The sequence below is a fragment of the Molothrus ater genome, chromosome 15 (assembly GCF_012460135.2).
Source record: "Molothrus ater isolate BHLD 08-10-18 breed brown headed cowbird chromosome 15, BPBGC_Mater_1.1, whole genome shotgun sequence".
NCBI lineage: Eukaryota > Metazoa > Chordata > Aves > Passeriformes > Icteridae > Molothrus > Molothrus ater.
In genome coordinates this window covers 15,849,553-15,869,501 of record NC_050492.2, presented here as the reverse complement: position 1 = coordinate 15,869,501, position 19,949 = coordinate 15,849,553, and the positions used below count along the sequence as shown (strand labels likewise).

The window sequence follows — 19,949 nt, the reverse complement described above, 5'->3', positions numbered from 1 at the left end:
GGGCAGTGCCGTGGAGCTCTCCGTGCCCGGGCAGCGCCGTGGAGCTGTCGGTGCCCGGGCAGTGCCGTGGAGCTCTCCGTGCCCGGGCAGCGCCGTTGAAGTGTGGCGGGTGCCGGTGCCCCCTCCCCGGCCATGGCGGCACAGCCGCTCCCTCACGCGCGCGGCCTGCAGGGGGCGCCGTGCGCTGTGCGCGCGGTGCGGCCGCCAGGGGGCGCGCGGGGCCGCGGCCATGGCGCTGAGGGCGGAGGGGCGGTGGAGGTGGGGGGGGAAGGAGCCGCCGCCCCGCCCGCCTCAGTCACCGGCGGAGCCGCAGCGAGCGCAGCGCTGTCCCTTCAGCACCGCTCCCCCCGCGGACACCGCGGGCTCCACACCGGCCCCGCCGCCGCCTCTCGCCGCCTGCTTGGCAGTAAGTAACGCAGCCGCGCCCGCAGAACCCCCGCCCCGACCGCCGGCGCTGCCGCTCCCGGGGAGATGGGATGGGGGACCCCCCGAGCGCTCCGGGATGTGCAGGGGAGGGGGTTCTGAACCTTCAAGGGGGGCTGCAAAAATGGGAGAGGGGCATCAAAAACCCTCCTGGGCTCAGTGCGAGACGCGCCGTGTCCCCGTGTCCCGCTGCGTGTCCGTGGTGGTGGCGGTGCTGGTGACACTCCCGGTGATGCTGGTGACACTCCCGGTGATGCTGGTGACATTCCCGGTGGTGCTGGTGATATTCCCGGTAGTGCTGGTGGCTCTCCCGGTGGTGCTGGTGACATTCCCAGTCGTGTTGGTGGCATTCCCACCAGTGCCGGTGGCTCTCCCGGCGCTTTGGGATCCGCCGTGTTTGGGCTGACAGCGAGGGGTTTAAAGGCTTTTTGTGGGATTTAAAGGTTTTTTGTGGTGTTCAGAGGGTGTTGGTGGCGTTTAGAGGGTGTTTGTGGGGTTTAGAGGGTGTTTGTGGGGTGGCTGTAGTGAAGTGACATTCCCTGTAACCCAGGCACCTGAACCCAAAGCGAGCAGGGCAAGGCAGGAATTGTCGCCTTCCCCCTGCCCCGGTGACATTGCTCATCTCCCCCGGTTTCAGGTCTGGAAAGCCGGCTGCAAGGATGGTGAAGCTGGGGAGTAATTTGAACGACAAGAACAACAAACCACCATCCAACGAAGATGGTTTTCAGACAGTTCCTTTGATCACGCCTTTGGAAGTAAATCACCTGCAGTTCCCGGCTCCGGAAAAGGTAAAACAAAATCAGAATATGCTCCTGCATGGTTGTGCACACGGACGTGCCCCTGGCTTGTCACTGGGCTCTGGTGATGGGAATTGTGGCACATTTATTCAATAAATAAACAGGGGTTATCTTTCACTGTGTGTTTATCTGTTTAAACACGGCAAATAGGCACGCAGCAGTCCCCCAGTGCCCTCCCTCCTCAAAAAGAACCCTAAATATTCCTAAATACAACGGGGAAAAAAAAAGCTTGGTGTGTTTCTCTTGCAAGTGCTGGGGAAACTGAGGAGCAGGTTGCAATCTGTTATTATCAGTAAGATTAATGGCCTGCTTTGAGAGGAGGTAATGTGATAACTCTGCCGAAATAAGCAGCTGTTTTAATTATCCCAGTTAAGCTCCGTTTTCTTCTCTGTGGCTTTGAAAAGCTGATTTGGGCACTGAGGATGCTGATTTCTCTGGCGAGAGTGGCTGAGTTCCTGGGGCACAGCTCAGGGACTCGTTTGGCCCCGAGCAGGGGACATTGTTCTCCCCTGCCCTCTCAAGTCTCTCACACCTGAATGCAGCACTAAACCCCCCAGGAATGTGCGATTGGCTGCGGGGTTGTGTTGGGATTTTTTGGCTGCAGCGTGAACTAGGAAATCTTTTGTCTACATCCCCGTGGGGATGATGCATATCAGTATAACCTGGTGAGGACATGATGAGACTGTAAAAATCCGTATTCCCCAACAGCCCTCACCAAAACAAAGCCTGTCTGCAATGTAGTTCCCAGATACCACAGAGGTGGAGCCAGCCCACCCCAAGGTACAGACAGAATGATTAGATCTTGCAGGATAATGGAATAACAGCAAAATTAACACTGACGGTTATTGAGCATATATCCTGCTTTTACCGTGGTACAAAATGAATTTTCCCTAAATACATTAGGAAAACATGGTGATGGATGTGATAAACCTGTCTAGGTAGACAAACCGTGTTTATTTTAGGATAGAGCTGACTCAACTGCCTTGACATCCTGGGAGCCAGAGCTGTGCCAGACAAAGGAACTGGTCCCATTCTCCACGTGCCTCATGGCAATCAGGAGCAACTTGGCTGCGTTCGGGAGAGTTGGACTTCTGTGAATTGCTGTGAAACAGAGGCTAAGCCAGCCCTTCTCTGTGACTCTGATAAATGAGATTAAGCAAAATAATTCGGGCGAAGCAATATGATTTGTCATAAATGTCTGAAAAGTTTCGGGGAACCGTAGGTGTGTAAAAGTCGCTCCTTTGATGCCAATGCAAAGGGCTCGTTGAGATCACCCAGTGTCACATGGCAATGTGGAACTTAAATGACTTGTGGAGCAGGTGAGACATGGATTACCCGACAAAGATCTTTCCAAGCTGATCGAGTGGTAAGAGTGTGTTCCAGTTGCCTGTTGGTGAGCAAACACTGGCGTGGATCAGTGTGGTGTGATTCCTTGCTGATTTTTCTGTTCAAACATGCCCACATCAATAATTCACGTGTTGTTAGGTTACATTACCTTCATTAGCATATATTACTGCCAATGCATCTACCAACATCCATATTTTTCTTTGCTGGAAGTGTGGGCTGTATCTCCGGGCGTGCTGAGCGTGATTCAGAACTCATTAGAGTCAGAGCTATTGATTTCTGCAGGCTGTGGTTCATCTCCTCCGTGCAGCAGGCCCGCAGTTAACAGGCTGGAAATCCCTTCACCAGGAGGAGAGGTTATTTATGATAAAAGCAAAATAATTCACCACCTGTTTCCTTTGCTCTCTGTAGAAGGGGTTCTGGTGGGGTGAGTTCACCCCGGGGCAGAGGGGCTGTTGAAAGCGCTGCTAATAAGGAGCTGAGCCTCAGGTGAAAAGCTTGGGCAGAGGTTAAGTGAGAGGGGCAAATTGCAGCTTTGTTCTTGAGAAAGCAAAGCTGCTGCTGAATTCAGGCAGGCTGTCACCTTGGGGAGGAGTGGACGTGGCCTTCAAGTCTTTCAGGGTATGTTCTTGTTTGGACTTGCCTTGCTGTCAAGAGACTGGGTTAAGAAAACACCTAAAATTGACTTTTCTCCCCGAGCAGTTGATTTTTAGCCGGGGAGAATGAGATCTTGAGGGTTCCTGTGCCTGGTGCATGGGATGCTGCAGGAGCCAGCAGAGCCCGACGAGCCGCGGTGTCCCCTGTGAGGGACAGCTCTGGTGTCACCTGTGGGGGACAGCTCCGGTGTCACCTGTGAGGGACAGCTCTGGTGTCACCTGTGAGGGACAGCTCCGGTGTCACCTGTGAGGGACAGCTCTGGTGTCACCTGTGAGGGACAGCTCTGGTGTCACCTGTGGGGGACAGCTCCAGTGTCCTCTGTGGGGGGACAGCTCCGGTGTCCCCTGTGGGGGGAGAGCTCCGGTGCCACCTGTGGGGGGACATCTGTGGTGTCCCCTGTGGGGGGACAGCTCCGGTGTCCCCCGTGAGGGACAGCTCCGGTGTCCCCTGTGGGGGGAGAGCTCCGGTGCCACCTGTGGGGGACAGCTCCAGTGTCCCCCATGAGGGACAGCTCCAGTGTCCCCCATGAGGGACAGCTCCGGTGTCCCCTGTGGGGGACAGCTCCAGTGTCCCCCATGAGGGACAGCTCCGCGGGGCTCCTGAGCCTCGGGGCTTTCCTGCGATCAGCATCGCATCCTCGGCACTCCACAGCCAGCGTGCATTGTCCTGGCAGCCCCTCTAAGTGAGACATTCAAAAGATCCAACGCTGCTAAGTATTCCTTCCCCTTTCTGGGCTTCTCTTCGCTGTCAGAAAGGATCTTCATTTAGGAAACTCTGAGTTTAAGACCTGCATCTAACCCTGGGGTCAGGGCAATCCAGGGTGCGTCAAAACCAGGGCAGGGAGGTTTGGGTGCAGCTCAGGGCTCTGTCTAGAGGAGAAGTAGTAACAGCTTTGGAGAGTGATCCAAGAGTGTACAAGGCTTGTGCTGGACAGCCCAGCTGCTGTCTCTACAATAATGCCTTCACCTGGTGTGTATTTGCACGTTCTGTTCCTTTATAGGTTTTTTGTTTCATTTGAGTCTTAGATACCTGCATGCAAGGTAGGAAGAACATCAAACCTGTTGGATCCCTAAAAGCAACCCACAAAGCCTGTGGAATGTACAGACTGAAAATTGTGGTTTAAGAACCTTCAATTCTCGATTTTTGTCTTTATCTTAAGGACATTTTTGTAGCTGAATCACTTTGAGAGTCACTCAAAGTGACTCTCAGCATTAACCTATGTAGGTGTTTCACCAGAGCTTCCATCATCTCTTGCCAAGTGTTTTTTGTGTCTGGTTCCTCTGCCACAGAAAGGATATGGAGATAGAATTAAAAAATGAGGCTTTTACTGATGTGATGTAAAGCCTGAAGTCCAGCTCTTTTCAGATAGTTCTTTGAAGAAATCATATTGGGGGTGAGAAAGGAAAACTCTTCAAGGTGTGCTTAAATTTCCTGTCTGTCCTTTTGGGGGTGCTTTCCTAACAGACTTGTTCTCCAAAGCACTGAGAGCTTAGCAGCTCCCTCTGACTTCTACCTTGCTGCTGTTGGAAAAATGCAGGCAGGATTTCAGGAGGCTTCAGTTTGGCAACCTTTCTTTTTTAAAATTGCCACTGGAATGTCTTCTTCCTTCTCCCACCAAAGCAGGATGTCCCCTCCTCGTGCTGCTCCTCCTGCAGCATCAGCATTCTCATCCTTCTGTCAGCACTTGTGTGGCTGCAGGGAGATAAACGGGACCCAGGGCAGGAATTGTCCCCCTAAGGTGCTAAGCCTGCTGTGCATTTATATTTATTGACAACCTTCAAGCGTTTCCCTTGCCCCCTGTTGGAGCAGAAGGCAAAGTCAGGTGCTCCTAAATCATTTTTGCATGGCCTTTTTGGAGAGGTCCATCCATGTAACACTAATAATAGCCCCATCAACAATGAAAAGCCCTTGACCTGGCTTTTTATGTCTCTGAATTTCATTTCTTCTGATTCAAAAAGCAAAAAAAAAAAAAAAAACCAAACAAAATGAAACAAAAAAAAAAAAAACAAAAAAAACCCCAGAAGTCTTTTATCTTTTAGGACCAAAGGGAAAAAGAGGAGCTGTTGCCTTGTTTTCCAAGGCATAGACAAACAGCTTCAGCTGTGATTGTATCCTGGCAATGATAATGCTGAAAGATGTGCAGCTTTTCAGGGACCATTCTGTTCACTGAAATGTGAAATGAAACCAACAACTGGGGACCCCTTGGTCTCTTGGCTCGCTTCAGTGTAATCCATCAGGAAATGCCTCTGCTCTGGCAGTAAAGTCCTAATTTTACATAACACAAAAGTGCATGAAAGCTCTTGTCAGGCTGTAAAAAACATCCACACCTCTTTTGTGATGAAGGCTGCAGAAGGCTTATCATGTGGTCCATTGTTCTTTATTTTGAATGCATCAGGAGGCTCGAGAATTAATTTCTCTAGTGGCAAATTCCTGCCACAAGCCCAGGAAAGAAAAAAAAAAAAAAAAAGAAAAAAAATAGATGTAACAGCTCTCTTCAAATGCTTTCCCCACCCTCTGTTCCTGCCCCTGGCCACATCCCTCTCTGAGTGGCTGAGGCCATTCATTTACACAGAGTTCCTGGAGATCAGGAGGGTCCCTGGCGTTCACAGCCTGTCCCTGTTGGTTTAACAGAAAATAACGTTTGCTCCTGGCCAGCTGAGCAGGAATAATTCAGAGTAGCTGGATGAGTGCTCCTGTACCTCGGGGACTGCTGGGAGCTCAGTGCTGGGTAGCAGTGTCAGCCTGCCCTCTGTGCAGCCTGCAGGGGCTGCTTTTGGGGGCTGCTGCTCCTGCTGGGGCTGCAGGCAGCCCAGCATTCCCGGCTGAGCATTCCTGGGAAGCTGTGGGAGCTCTGCAGCAGCCGGGGACAGGCGGCTCCTGCTCCTCTGCTGCTGAGGCTGGTGGGATGCAACAAAAGGAGGGATGGGGCAGGGATAGTGACGGGGCAGGGGGAGGGAGGAGGAGGATGCAAAGGGAAAGAAAACAAGGATAAAACAAAGAAAGGGAATAACAAATAAAAAGGAACAGGCTGTCTTGCCTTTCCCCATCCTTTCCTCTCTCCACTTGGGATACTCTGCCTCATCCCCATAAATAGCAAAGTCTGAGCCTTCTTCTCATGCTCCCCTCCTACACTGTGCAAATTCCTTTGTCCTCTGGTTGTGTATATAGAACCCGTGCTCATTAGGCTGTAATAAATCCTTGCAGCATCCCACTCGGGCAGAGCAGCATTTGGGGAACCTCCTTGGCGTTGTTTGCACGATTTGCACAGCCCTGCTCATGTCCTTGGCAGTTCCTGCTCCTGTTTGGATGTCACTCTGTGCTGGCCTTCCTCTCACACACCAACACCTCCACTAGGGTGCTCACAGGGACCTGGAGCAGCTTCCAGCAGCCTCCCATCATTCAGGGAATGTGCTGCTGCAGCAGAGCTTCACCCTGAACATCCCAGAATTTGTGTGGCCTGGGCTGCTCTGCCATCAGTGCCTGAATTAGGGGCTTTAAAGCTGCCTGGCTTTGTGAGCTCCATTACCTCTCTTGAGCCCAGCTATGTCTGCACTGCAATTCCTGGAGCTGCATCCTGCAGAAACAGCAGGGATGGACTCAGGAATGGCTCTTGGGCTATGGGGGCTTGGCTGAGCCTGTTCTTTTTTCTACCATGAAAGCTCACTGCTGAGTGTGGAAGTGATTTCAGCAAGGTTGTCAAAGGAACCCCCCATGCCAGTTCCTTACTGGTCTGGAAAAGAGAACTGGGCAGGAATCTTGGCTGCTGTAAATCAGGGCAGCCGAAGGGAAATCAGTGGAGCTCTGCTAATTCAGCCTGGCCAATTTGTGATTGATTCTTTTGACTGCTTTGCTAAACCCTCTCCTGGATGAACCTACTGAAATCCTGTGGGTTCCTGATGGTTATGGGCACGCAGGGATTTGTAGGGGGACTTGGCTGAATAAATTCTGAGCCACTTTTGTTCGTGGGGCTGTGCCTTGCCCTTCTCAGCTGCTTTCAGCTCCCAGTGCAGCCTTTGCATTCTGTGCTGCCTGTCACTGGTGATGCCAGGGCTGATTACATTTGCTGTCTTTGTCCTTTTGCAATGTTCCTTATGCCTGGAATATCCTCCTGGCACTGAGTCAGGAGAGCACTTTTTTCCTACCACCCTCTGTGAAACTCATTTCCAGCACAACACCCATTGGATGAGCTGATAGGGGTAAAAAAATAGCAGAGTACTGACCCTGGCTTTCTCCAGGGACTGTGGATTTGATCCAAGGCATCTTTTTCTTACATTTTTTTCATTTTTACTTTGTTGCTTGATATTTCAGGCACTTTATGTATTTAAATAATGACTAGGATGCCATCACCTACATCTCAAATGCCAATTTTAACATCAGCCTTTGGGAGGCCTGCCTGCTGAGATGTGTCCATCCTGTCGATTTGGAAGCATAGCTGCCATTCCTGTAGGATGGGTCATAGCCATAATCATTTCAGGAAGCTTTAAAGACCTAATTCTCTAAAAATCTGGGAATTTGCAGCATGGGGATTGCCAGGTAATCTGAGATCTGTCCACTTTATCCATTTTCTGGCAGTAGCCAGGGCAACAGTCAGGAGGAGGTACAGGAGATGCTGCAGGGAGCTGCTCATGCCTATCAATGTTTCATCCTAAGCCTGCCAGAGATTGTTTTAAGCCCTGGAACATGATTTTCCCATCTCTTTTCCTCTATTCTTTTGGTGCTAAGTATTTTAACTTCAGCTGCTGTTGGCAATGTGCACATCTCATTTGCTCTTTGGAGCTGGCTCTGGGTGAGGATTAGGCTGGAGAATTGTGTGTGCAGGTGCTGGGTTCTGGCCATTGCTTGGCTTGGAGCACACAGGGGATGAACCTGCCCCAGTCCCAGCAGGTTTAGTGCCAGCTTTAGGCTGGGGACACCTTTTGCTGTCACCTGGTCCCTGCTGCGCCCTGAGGTCCTGCTCAGCTGCTGGTGCTTTGTTGGGTAACAAAGGAAACCATGGCAATGGTGCCAGTGAGAAGTTGATATTTCCCCTTCTGTTTCTGCAAGGAGTGGAGAAAGATGTGGAAGGGAAGGAAGCTGAGTCTCATTTTCATTTAAAAGTGAGCCTGACTAATCCGCCTGGAAACGGGTGGGGGTGTTACAACCATTTTGTGGGACTACAAAGTCCAGCTTTGAACTTGGAGGGAACCTTTCTCCTTGGTAGCAGCAACACATTTTGTTTATCACTTCTGTCAATCTGACAGCTCCTCTGACTGAGAGACTCTTCATTATTAATAATCCCAGGAAGTCGTATTTTAAATTTTTATGGTTTGCGCTTTGCAGCACCTGAACCACAATATATTACATGCACTGAGGCAGTGGAGTGGGAATTACAGCAGGGCTGCATGTCCTTTTCCAAATGAATAATTTAAAGTTTTCACAATGCCAGTTATGTTAAATATTATTACTCATTTCTTCAGGGAAAACCATAGAGCTCAAATGCAAATATAAAGTGGCAATAAATGATGTTAGATTTAGCCAGTTGGAGACAAGGCTCAGAATTCATATCAGTTCATTTTCTGAAACACTTACTTCATCCCTTTGCTGGAAAATCCTTTTCAAGGTTCCATGCTTAATGGGATATTTTTCAATTTGTCACATTTCACATCTACTCTGCTCCTTCCTCCTCACAGCAAATGCTTTTAATATAGCCCACTTGGTTAGAAGCTTGCTTTCTTTTCCCTTTCAGCAGCCCAAATCCCTGGATTTCCCAGCACTCTCCCACTGTTTACCTTCTCAAGGTTGTGGATGATGGATTTCCTGCTGGTGTAGGCAGACTGTCATCTGTTGTTTCTCACCTCAGCACACCTATAATTTTCCAAAGCATCACTACAGAGAGGGTGCATGGTCCTGCATCCATTAAAGCTTAGGAAAGATTTCCTATTGATCCCAGTCATGGCACTGGCATAAAGCCTGGAATAATAAGAGCATTTAGGTTTGGAACTCAATAAATGTATTAGCAAACAGCATCATTAGAAACATCTTGTGTGGAGCAGGGTGATGGATGTGGCTCGTGGTCCTGTTGTGGTGGGGTTTCACAATTTCCAGGCCATTCCCTGCAGGCTGCTCTGAGCTCTTCAGAAGTGTTTGAGGGGCTGGAATGAGGAACCAGAAGATCCAAGGAAGAGAACAGAATGTCAAAACCTTTCCAGACATGGAATGTTGCTGCATCTGCTGACCTGGGATGGCTGAGGGGCACAGGTCTGCAGAGAGCTGCCATTTCCACAGGTTGTCTGACTGCCTTCCCACCCCATCGTCCTTTCCTAGCCCCTAATCCCAAAAACGTCACAATTATATGGAGAATCTGCTGGAGCTGCCATTCTCTCTCCTCAATGAAGGTCTGAGAAAACAGTGCATTGTGAGCAGTGAACCAGCCCTGGTGTGAACTCCTGACTCAGCCACCAAGTGGGACTCAGCACATTACTGAGATTCATTTTTTGGTCTTTTTTCCCTACTCCTCCATGAGTAATATGGGATGCTGGGGTCATGCTGTGTGCAGAGCCCCTGAGCCATCGATGAAGAATTCCCCAGGATCCCCAAGCATCCTGGTGGAAGTGGCTGTGGGAAGGAGCCTGAAGCCAGCTCCATAGGCCAAAGCCCTTAAATGCACACTTAACTTGAAATATCCAGCTCATCCTGCTGATGTTAATAGGACTGCTTGCATGCTTAAGTGCTTTGCTGAATTGGTGGTTAATTAGCTCAAATTCTAAACAAACCTGGTTAAGGAGGAAGCTGCAAGGACTGCAGTGAGGGTTTCTAAAATTAGATGTGACTTTTTGCTGGTCCATAACCTTTTCTCTCTGCTCATATTCTCACAATCTGCAAACCCCATCTAGGAAGCAACTTTGAACAGCTTTATTTTGGATGTAGGATGAAGAAAGTCCCAGGTAATTTATTGGTGTCCCCTTTACTGCATAGCAATGAACAGCTCAGTTCCTGCAGCTTGAAGGTGCTGGGAAATGGTGTGAAAACTTTAAGAACAGATCACAGGAGCAAGATAATCTGCAGGGAGATTCCCTGAGCTAAATCCATCTGGAAGTTCCCCTTCAGAGCATCTCTTTTCCAACACCCCAGAGGAGGGAAGGAGATGGAATTTCTTTCCAGGACCCCAATTTTTCCCCTCCCTTTCCCTGATTTCAATTCCCAAGCCAGCAGAGGAGAGGGGCTGGGGATGATTGTGGTGCTGTGGGCTGCAGTGCAGGGCAGCAGCTCTGCCAGGAAAGCTGTCCTGGTGTGAGATGGATGTTCCTTGTTCCATGGGAGCGCTGGGACCCGGGCTGGCTGCAGCTGCTCGGGGCAGGCGCTGATAAACGAGCGCTGAGCATCGCCCCGACTGCCGAGTCAGGAGCTTTTATTACTCCACGTTCAGCAGCAATTTGGGTGGAATTTCTGCAAGGCTTCACTGCCAGGAATTTTTTTTTTTTTTTTTCCTCTCGCTGACAAAATGGAAAAAGAAGGTGGAAAAGGAGTGATGGCAGGGAATGGGGGAAGGCAAATCTTTCCCACCCAACTCAAATCAGAAGGCTGGAAAATGAAAACAGATCAAGCAAAAAAAAAAAAGAAAAAAGGCTAAAAATGCAGAAAGGTTTCTTTAGAAGATTGATTATTCCTTTTCTAAATTTGCACTTTTAACTCTGCAAGAGTGGAATCCATATCCATGCTCAGGCTGATTTATTTAGCCTGTGGGGGACTGAGCAAGAAGGAGCTCTGTTCTCCTCAATGTACACCCCATGCCCTCAGCAAAATTGCATTTTTATCGTTGCTGCCACTATATTGAATGGTCCCCCCCACTGCAGGTTTTCAGTTTTCTGTTTGACCTTTGTCATTTGATTTCTGTGCTCTCCTCTAAAAAGGAGACTTCACTGCCTGCCCTTTCTGCTGCTGAGTAATTCCAGTGGGTGTCTGACAAAGACACTTCTGGAGAGCAGGTTTTTAACTTCTGCCTGCTAAAAGCCCTTTAGCAAAGGTGCTTCTTCCCTCTTCTACCAAAGCTTTTTGATACCTTTGCAAAACACTGCCCAGGGTGACTGGCTCTGTGCACACTCATTTCACTGCTGGTACAGTCAGCAAATTGTGTTTCAAGTACCTTCTGATCTGGCTGGGGCCTGAGCTTGCTTATTTATCCCCAGATGTGACAGAATTGCTGCTGGACCTGAATCTGATGCCTGGTGAAGGAAGGGCTGTGTGGGTTCATTTTCAGACTCTGTATCCCTGCAGATAGCATTATTCAAACTTTCCTGCTTATTGGAGAAATGGAACAATTAAAAAAGAGCCATAACAAAATTGGTGTTGATGATGAAGACAATTAAATTGTAGCTAGAAACAATGAAAGTTTTAATTTTATTTTTTTCTTATATTCTGCCGTTCATTAAGACTCAGTGTTACAATTTGTGGAAAAGCTCTCATATAAATTTTAAAAATCGTCTGCTGCTAAGATTTATATCAAGCAGGAAGCATGAATTTGGGAGAATTGGATATTGTCTGAAAACAGAAAGAGAGCAATTTCTGAACACTGGCTGGCAGGTGCTGCTGGCTGATGCTCCATCATTTACTGTCCTGGGTGTACAAAAGGCCAGGGAGCAGAATGAAGGCTGGCCAGCTGCACAGGGTGCGTTGGCCTCCTTTGGAGGGAGAAAATGAGGTCATGGCTTGTTTGGAGCTCAGAGCTGACCTGGGCCACTTTGTCTTGGCTGCAGAGGGAGCTCTGCTTCATTTTGCCCACAATGTGCTGGGCAGGGTGGGCAAAATGGGGTTTGATCCAACAGTGGGTTCAGAGCAGGGTCAGGACTCACCCCAAACCCGCCCAAGCTTGTCCCTGTTGGTCATTTCCCCTCTTCTGTGTTGTGTTGTTACAGTTTTTCATTAATAAGGTATTAAATGGTTTAACTGTTTTTTGTTACAAGGTTTTTTAAGGCTAAACGATCTAATTAAGAAAGGACATTTAAATTATTTTTTCTTTTAACTCAGTAACTAATTACTTGAAGTCCACAGTGCAGACTTTTCTGTCTAATTACAAAATATTATTTAAACTTATGAAGAAGGAGGAAGAAGGTAAAGAAGAACAACTTGCCTCCACCCTAAAATTTCTATCTTGTTTCATACATGTTAACAATCTATCAACTATTTTACACACGTTTCTAACCTATTTTTAACAATTTATATTACTATATTCTAAAGCTTCAAATTCTACATTTTTAACCTTGTGATATTACACATTTCTAATTAACTACACACTTGTAATCTTAGTGTTATCAATCAATTTTGGAAGTTTTTTTAACGGCCTCAGGTTAAATGTAATGTTCTCTTGGGAGTCAGAGTCTGTCAGTACAGAAAGTTTAAAATTTTTAGTATCCAGAACTCTAACATTGTGTCATCACAAATCCTGAGCTCCCAGCTGCTCACAGAAACACATTTGTGTGGCTTTTTATCCCTTCTTCTCACCAAATATTAATATTGCAAATGCTCCTGTAATAAATACTATTGAGAGGGATTCGCTGGAGGATGTAAATATTCATCAGTCTTTAATGATTTGCATTTGAATCCAGAAAATTGGCTTAGGACTCCTCAGTGCTTTTCTCTCCCTCTGATTTCCACATGCATTAAATGCAGGAGGATTAAATACCTGGGGTTCTCTTTGGTCCAAAGCAGACTTTGCTGTCTCCATTGGAAATAAGTCCTTGATTAGCTGGGAACTCAACCTTGTGCTTCACTTAATCTGCTCCAATCCTTCTCCATGGTTTTGTTTCTAACTAAGAGCTTTAGGATCACTCTTGTCACTCTCGTCTGGAGCAGCCTCCACTCCTGGAGTTTCTCATTTCCACCAGGCTGCAGCTCAGAAGGGAGAGCCAGAAAGTGGAAGGGTCTTCTGCACTGGTGTAAGGCACCTCATTTTATAAGATTAGTAGGACCTGGATTAATCAGACACACATCTTAGGGGAAAAGCCAAGGTGATAATACAAGATAAATATTGATAATCTGGAGCCTGAATGAATGAGACTCCAAATGGCCTAAATTTAAATTGGCTTCAGCACAACTTGTTTGGACAGAGCTTTTAATTAGTGAGGCTCTTCTTTAGGATGGGCTGTTCTTCTGCCTGTTGAGCAGGATATAAAAATCAAATACTCCTAAACAAAAGTGGGTGTCAAACATTTTGCTGTCAGCTGTTTTAAGGCTCAGTGTGATAAGCTCACTGTCCTAGTTTCTGTGTATCTGCTGATTTATCTGCCTCTCTTATTCCTGAGGGGGTGATGGCTTGTGTTCATTTATGGTGCTTGTGTAGGTCCAAGGGACGGTTTATATGGAAAGGCTTTGATAACAACTCAGAAGTCTCTGCTGTGGGCAGAAGCCTCAAAAGTGTTGTTATTTTCCAGGTAATTGTGAAAACAAGAACAGAATATCAGCCTGAGCAGAAGAACAAAGGAAAACTCAGAGTGCCCAAAATTGCTGAATTCACAGTCAGTTTCACTGATGGGGTAACAGAAAGACTAAAGGTAAGAAATGGTTGTTCTGCTGCCTTCTGATGCAAATTCCATTCGTTTTAAAATAACTGAATCAAAGTGACAGGAAAGACATAACAAATTTAACACTTCACTCATCACCAGGGTCAAAGAGAGGTTTATCTGCATGAGTGTAAAGAGTTTATTTAGGACAGGCATGAAAATACCTTCTTAGTTACATCTCAAGTAGAAAATGCTTTTCTTTCCCAAGAAAATGATGAAAATATATTCCAGCCCAAACTGAAAATAAACCAACTTTGAATCCTTTTTCTTCCCAAACACTGGTGTTTAAAAATAATTTTTAAAAATCCAAGTGAAGATTGGTTGAAACATTTTGTTTAGCCTTTTAAAATTCCTTTTGTCTCCTAGCCAGTCAACCCTTTTCATATTTAAAATACTTTGTTATCATTATTATATTACTGCAGATTAAAAACTACTTCAAGATGCATAGGAAAAAAGGTATTAGAGAAGAATCCAAGCTTATCCTGTCCTGTAAGCAGTTTTGCTGCGCAGGAATTGGAATTTTCTGATGGAAAATGTTTCCTTGGGAAATTTTCAACAGGCTCTACTCAAACATGGAAAGAAACTCATGAATTATTGAGTGCTGTCGGTTCCTGTTGACTGCAGCACATTAGAATAGCTCAGTTCCTCCTAAAATTAGACTCCAAATGTGTAGCTGCCAGTTTTTCCTCCCTTTGCACTGGGAAGACCTGGTGCTTTTTCTAGACCACAGAGCATGGCAGTGGTAGAAATGGGAGATCTGATTGCTCATTTTGAAAGCCAGAGGAAACATCAATGATTTTGAGTAGAAAACAGAGAAAGTGGGCAGTGCCCAGTGACATTCCTGCTCCTTCCACATCATCATTTACTCTTAAGAGTTGTGGGAATAAATGTTTATGGTTCTTGGCTGTTTTCTTTTTCCATGAACATCACAATTTGATCTAAAATTTCTTACCTCCTGTTGGTACTTACTGAATTCCTCCCTGAGCTTCTGGTGTGTAGTAACTATTTACCACCAGTAGTAACTCTTTATTGTACCAGAGTAAAGTGAATTAACCACGGTTAAATCCCAGTCTTGGAAACATTTCCAGTGTCCCACATAAATCAGAACCGGACACGATGTGCCTGAAAACCAACAATAAATTGAGAGTCTCCTGCACTGATGGGTTGGCTTTAACCTGCAGTAAATGGCCTTGTTGCTGTTGTAAATTCTGGTGCCTCACTGGGTATTTAACTCTCAATCCTGCAGCCCTGAAGGGTGTGAAAGGCAGAGTAAAACCAGGAAAGATCTGGCTTTGTTATTTAAAAAAAACACTCGAGAACATCTCCTCCTTGCACACCTATAGCCCATGGATAAGTCCTATTTCATCTGCTCCTTCTACTGAGTATCTTGTTTTTCCTATTCAAATTCCCAACTTGCTGTTGCATTCAAACCTTTCCCTTGATGCATTTTTCCTCTTCCCATCCTGTTTTTGGTGCAGATTTCTCATTTCACAGCTTCAGCTGGGAGCCCTGGCAGAAGTGGGAGTTGGGCCTCTTCCTATAGAGCCTGGCAGCATCACAGTTTAATTTTTGAGCTATTTCCTTTCCCTCAAATCCATACGATTTTCATTCTCTGCTCTTCAATGTCAACTTATCCATCAGGCAGCCTCTGCTCTAATACTGGATAAGGCTCTAAGCCTCTCCCTGCCTGCTTTTCATAAGGCTTCCATGTATCCCATTAAATTTGTAGTATTATTTCCTGACAAAATGAGCTGAGATAATAGCTAATATTTATTACCTTTTGTACTTTTTATTGCACCACATTTTTGTCTCAGTGCATATTTTTAGTGAAGTTATTAAAAACCCTGCCCTCTGGTTATAAGCTGCCCTATTATCTGCTACTGATGAAATCATCTTACATTTGTTTTTTTGTAAGAGCAAATCACAGTAAATACTTAACTTCTATGATCTCATTTTGGCTACATTTTTAAAAGCTTTAAAAAGGATTATATAACTGTGATCATCATATTCTCTTTTGTCCTTTTGAGGGTGGAAAAGCCCTCCAAGACCATGGAGCCCAAGCTGTGACCCCATCCCCACCTTGTCCCCAGCCCAGAGCCCCCAGTGCCACCTCCAGCCCTTCCTTGGACACTCCAGGGATGGGGATCCAGACCCTTCCTGGGCAGTTCCAGTGCCTGAGCCCCCTTTCCATGGGGAAATTCCTGCTGTGCCCACCCTGAGCCCCCTTTCCATGGGGAAATTCCTGCTGTGCCCACCCTGAGCCTGCCCTGGCCCAGCCTGAGGCCATTCCCTCCTGTCCTGGGGCTGGCTGCCTGGGAAAAGAGGCTGCAATTCTGTGGTTTTGTGCTACAAAAGATCAAGATATCTGGAAAAAGTTTTGAGACCACGTGAACCTGCCAGCCAAGTCCACAGATGCCCTTTTCCCTGCCTTTTGGGTATCTTTTATTGAAGAAACTAATGAATTATTAGACAACTTTCCCACATGAACAAGCCCATGCCAGAATTTAAGCTTATGCTTGCATATTTTTCATCCATGCAGAATAGCCCAGATCTGAGCTCTTTAATTATCATAAAGAAGAGACTGTCCCTAGGCAACGGTTCTTATTTCACACCAGCTCTTCCAGGAATCTGAGCTAGCTCCTGCCTCTTGTCACATCCCCTAATAGATGAGATTATGATTCTCTCCAGCTCAGCACACACTGTCCTGGAAGTTTGACCAATTAGGCTGATTCTTCAGCTGCATGAGTCAGCCCATACCTCCTTTATAAAACTGTTTAAATAGTTGTGTGTAGATGGGCTACGAGAAAATGATGTTAAAATAACCTTATGGCTGAGCCATCTATGCAGAAAAGAAATTTCTTTTCTCATTTTACTCCTCCACAGAGAAGCAAAGAGAACATTTTTCTAAGCTGACAGGCAGTGATTTATAGACCTTGCCTTCTCCAGACTGCTTCCACCTTTGGAGTGTGTTCCTCTCGGAGGTTTTTGAGCTGCAGAGATCTTGTTCTGCAGTAGCTCTGTGAGCTGAGGTTTCCCGGGCTGAGGGGGAAGGGTGGCTGCTGTTTGCCTTTCATTTCCAGGGCTTTGAAGGGAGCTCCTGTTCCTGGGCTTTGCCATCCTGTGACAACACTGAGGTGCCTTGGAGAGGGTTTGTAGACGTGGCTGTGATTCCTCTGTGGGGTGACAGCTCTAAAAACCAACAATAAATTGATAGCCTCTGCCTCTGAGGCTTCCTGCTCCTTCTCACCAGTGATGCCCCATTGTGCATCTTTAAAGAACAATCTCTCACATGTGAGTAATCATTCTGCCCTTATTTCTATCAGTACTGAAGAGAGATTGAACCCCTTTTGCTTTTTAGGCAGATTCCCCACCAAATGAAGTCTTGTTACTTCTGGAGAACAGGGTTTCACTGACTCCTTTTCTCTTCCAAGCAGCCCAGATAGCCCAGAAATCACCCAGCAGCATTGATTTATTTGGATAGCACCAGAAGAGGTCTGGAGTGGCCTTTCTGTGTAGGCCTACAGAGCACTGGGTGACACCTGGAACTGCTGGCCCCTTACTGGTTTTATACAAACTGGTCTCTCTGTTACACCAGTCTGAGCCCTTTCTCACCACTGCCACAGAACTGTTAAATATTTTCAGGAAGGTAATGATTTATTGACTGTTAGCTGAGTGATAGTTACCTCCATAGTTATCTGACTTCTCAAGCCTTCTACAGTTCTTTCCTCTTCATGGATCAATTTCTTTTAAAAGTTTATGTTTTCAGAGTTGGAATAATTAAGCTCAGTACTTGTCTTTAACAGAACAAGTTGGGAGTGGGTGTATGGGGGAGAAGTCGATATATTTAAGATGTTTTTTGCAAGCAATTTATCTACCTGGAGAAATCAGCTGCCAGTATTGATGAAGACTGAGAACTTCATTCTTCTTGCTGCAATTTGGCAAGATGCATTTTCAGAGTCACTGGTTGTGTCATCTGTCCCTGTTGAGTGTGCAATGACAATTATTTCTTATCATTGGATCACCCCTCTCCTCCCTCCACCCTGAAACTGCTCTGACACACGCAGATCCAGGCACCAGTGGATGTAATTCTTGCCCACACTTTTCATCAGGTCCTTAAAATGTAGTGGAACCCATTCAAGTGCCTCTGTTGTTGAAATGCTCATACTGGAACAATTCTTTTCCTCTGACTTAATGTGGAAGATTTGGAACAAAATCTCTTTGTCTCCAGCCGCACTCTACCAAACAATGATGCAAGAATTGTTCATGATCAAACCCAAGCCAATACCTGAAATGCTCGGCTCCTGATTAACAAAGATTTTTCTGGGCCAGGGAATAATTTCCTGTTGGTAACAGCTTTGCTAAATGGAAGGTGCTCCCCTGGTGCCCCCACTGGAAGGTGAGCCACCAAATCCCCAGGGAATTCACACTTTGCTGCACACACAGAGCCCCAGATGTGCCGTTCCTGCTCCCCCTTCCCAAACTTCCCATCCATGCCATGGATCCTTCAGACTCCTCCTGGGGTGTTCTGCTTTCACCTGAAGGCTGTTGCTTATATAGGAAGAGCTGATAGCTCTTCCTCTAACCTGCAAAGAAATCCCAGAAAAACGGCTGAGGCTTTCCATTGTCCGTTTATAGATGAATAAATTTTAAACTCTCCTTTAATTGTTGAGTTCCCACGGGGCAGGAGCAACTCCTGGTGAAAGGACTCCCTCTGCTTCTCAATCCTATCAGCATCAGCGTTCCCATGGCAACTGCCACATCCCATCGGTTGTCTGAGCTGGAGGGGCCCTGCAGGATCCCCTTACCCTGCTCATGGCAGCGGCGCCCGGGGCTGGACGCGGGGATCTCTCCCTCTGCTGGGAATTGCTGCTGCTGCTTTCAGCATCCAGGAGAAGGAGGGACAAGCAGAGGATGTGGCAGGCACAGGGAGCAGCCACTGGCACCAGCAGCAGGGCTGGAACCGGGCTTTTCTCTGGGACCTTGCACTCAGAGAGGGTCAGTAGGAAGGGGTTGATTTGGGAGAATATTCCAATATTCCCTCCCTCTGGGAGCTCCCAGCTGTCTCCAGGCAACCTCCTCTCCCTGTGGATGCATTGGGTGAGTTCCTGCAGGGCTTTCAGGCAGCTCTCACTGCTCCTAAGTGTTCTCCAGACTGTGGTGGATGATCTGAGAGTGGAGCCAGAGCTGCCTCTTTGCAGGCTGAATATTTCCAGTGCATTCAGAAGGTCACAGGTTCTCTTTTCCCCAAAAAAAAATCACTGCCCAGCCCTGCCTGGCCCTGATGCAAAGTCTCACCTGTGTGGTTCCAGGCTCTCACTCGTGGTGTGCATGCAAGCAGGTGAGAAATGGTGCTCCTCATCTTTCTGCCTGAGCTCAGAAATCCTTCCTCTGGGGATTTCTGAGAACAGGACAGGCCACATCTGTCCCAGTGCTCTCCCAGGCTGCATGAGGCAGATTGATGGAGCCGTTGGTGATCATCAGTGACAATCAGGAGCTGTGAGGATGAACTGAGTGGGGATTTGTGGCTCAGCTGCCAGGGAACAGATCTGTCTGATCACAGCCCCAGGTATTGTTATAAACCCTGCAGGTTTTCTCTGTCTGGGTAGGAGTCTGGGGGTTTTGTAAGAACTCCCAGCTAATTCCTTAATTGTTTTGTACAGGCAAGGGCCCAAAAATGTCATGTCTGTGTCTAAAACACACAAGAAAAATCTATTTTGATTTAACTGGAATGCTCTCTACTGGCTCAGGGACCACTTAACAAAGCCAAGGAAAAAACCCCACATACATTTTTTTAAATAGGAAATGGACCATTCCTTACAATGCATTCTTGTTTTAGGTTAGTTTTACACACATAGATACTCTTTTACAAAGCCAGGAAAAGCCTTGGCTCTATTTATTTTTGCCATCTGTAAGCATTAACAGAATAGTCAGCTGAAGAGATTTGTTCAGTCTTGGTTTGGATTTTTTTTCCATTTAATTGATTTTTTGGAGAGAAGAAGAAAGTTAATTTTCTGCAGAGAATCTCTAAAAGTGGAAGTCACAGAGAATATTCACATGCCTAAATTTTTGTGGGGTACACTTGCTGAAAGTTCATTCTTCAAACCAGGATATATAGAAGGAAAAAGATTTACAGAGCAGAAACCTCAACTGGCTCTTGGCTTTGGAGCAAAATGCTTGAAAATATTTCCGTAAG

At 46.7% G+C, this 19,949-nt stretch overlaps 1 protein-coding gene across 1 annotated transcript in view; it reads left to right on the top strand.

Moving 5' to 3' along the window:
- Positions 1 to 275: 275 nt before the first annotated feature.
- The window catches only part of NSG2 (neuronal vesicle trafficking associated 2), a 31,757-nt gene continuing 12,083 nt past the window's right edge, over positions 276 to 19,949 (top strand). Inside the window, exons 1-3 of the mRNA XM_036391427.2 lie at positions 276 to 406; positions 1,061 to 1,211; positions 13,628 to 13,747. Coding sequence (XP_036247320.1) covers positions 1,083 to 1,211; positions 13,628 to 13,747 — 249 coding nt within the window. The 5' untranslated portion in view covers positions 276 to 406; positions 1,061 to 1,082. The remainder of the gene's footprint in view (positions 407 to 1,060; positions 1,212 to 13,627; positions 13,748 to 19,949) is intronic.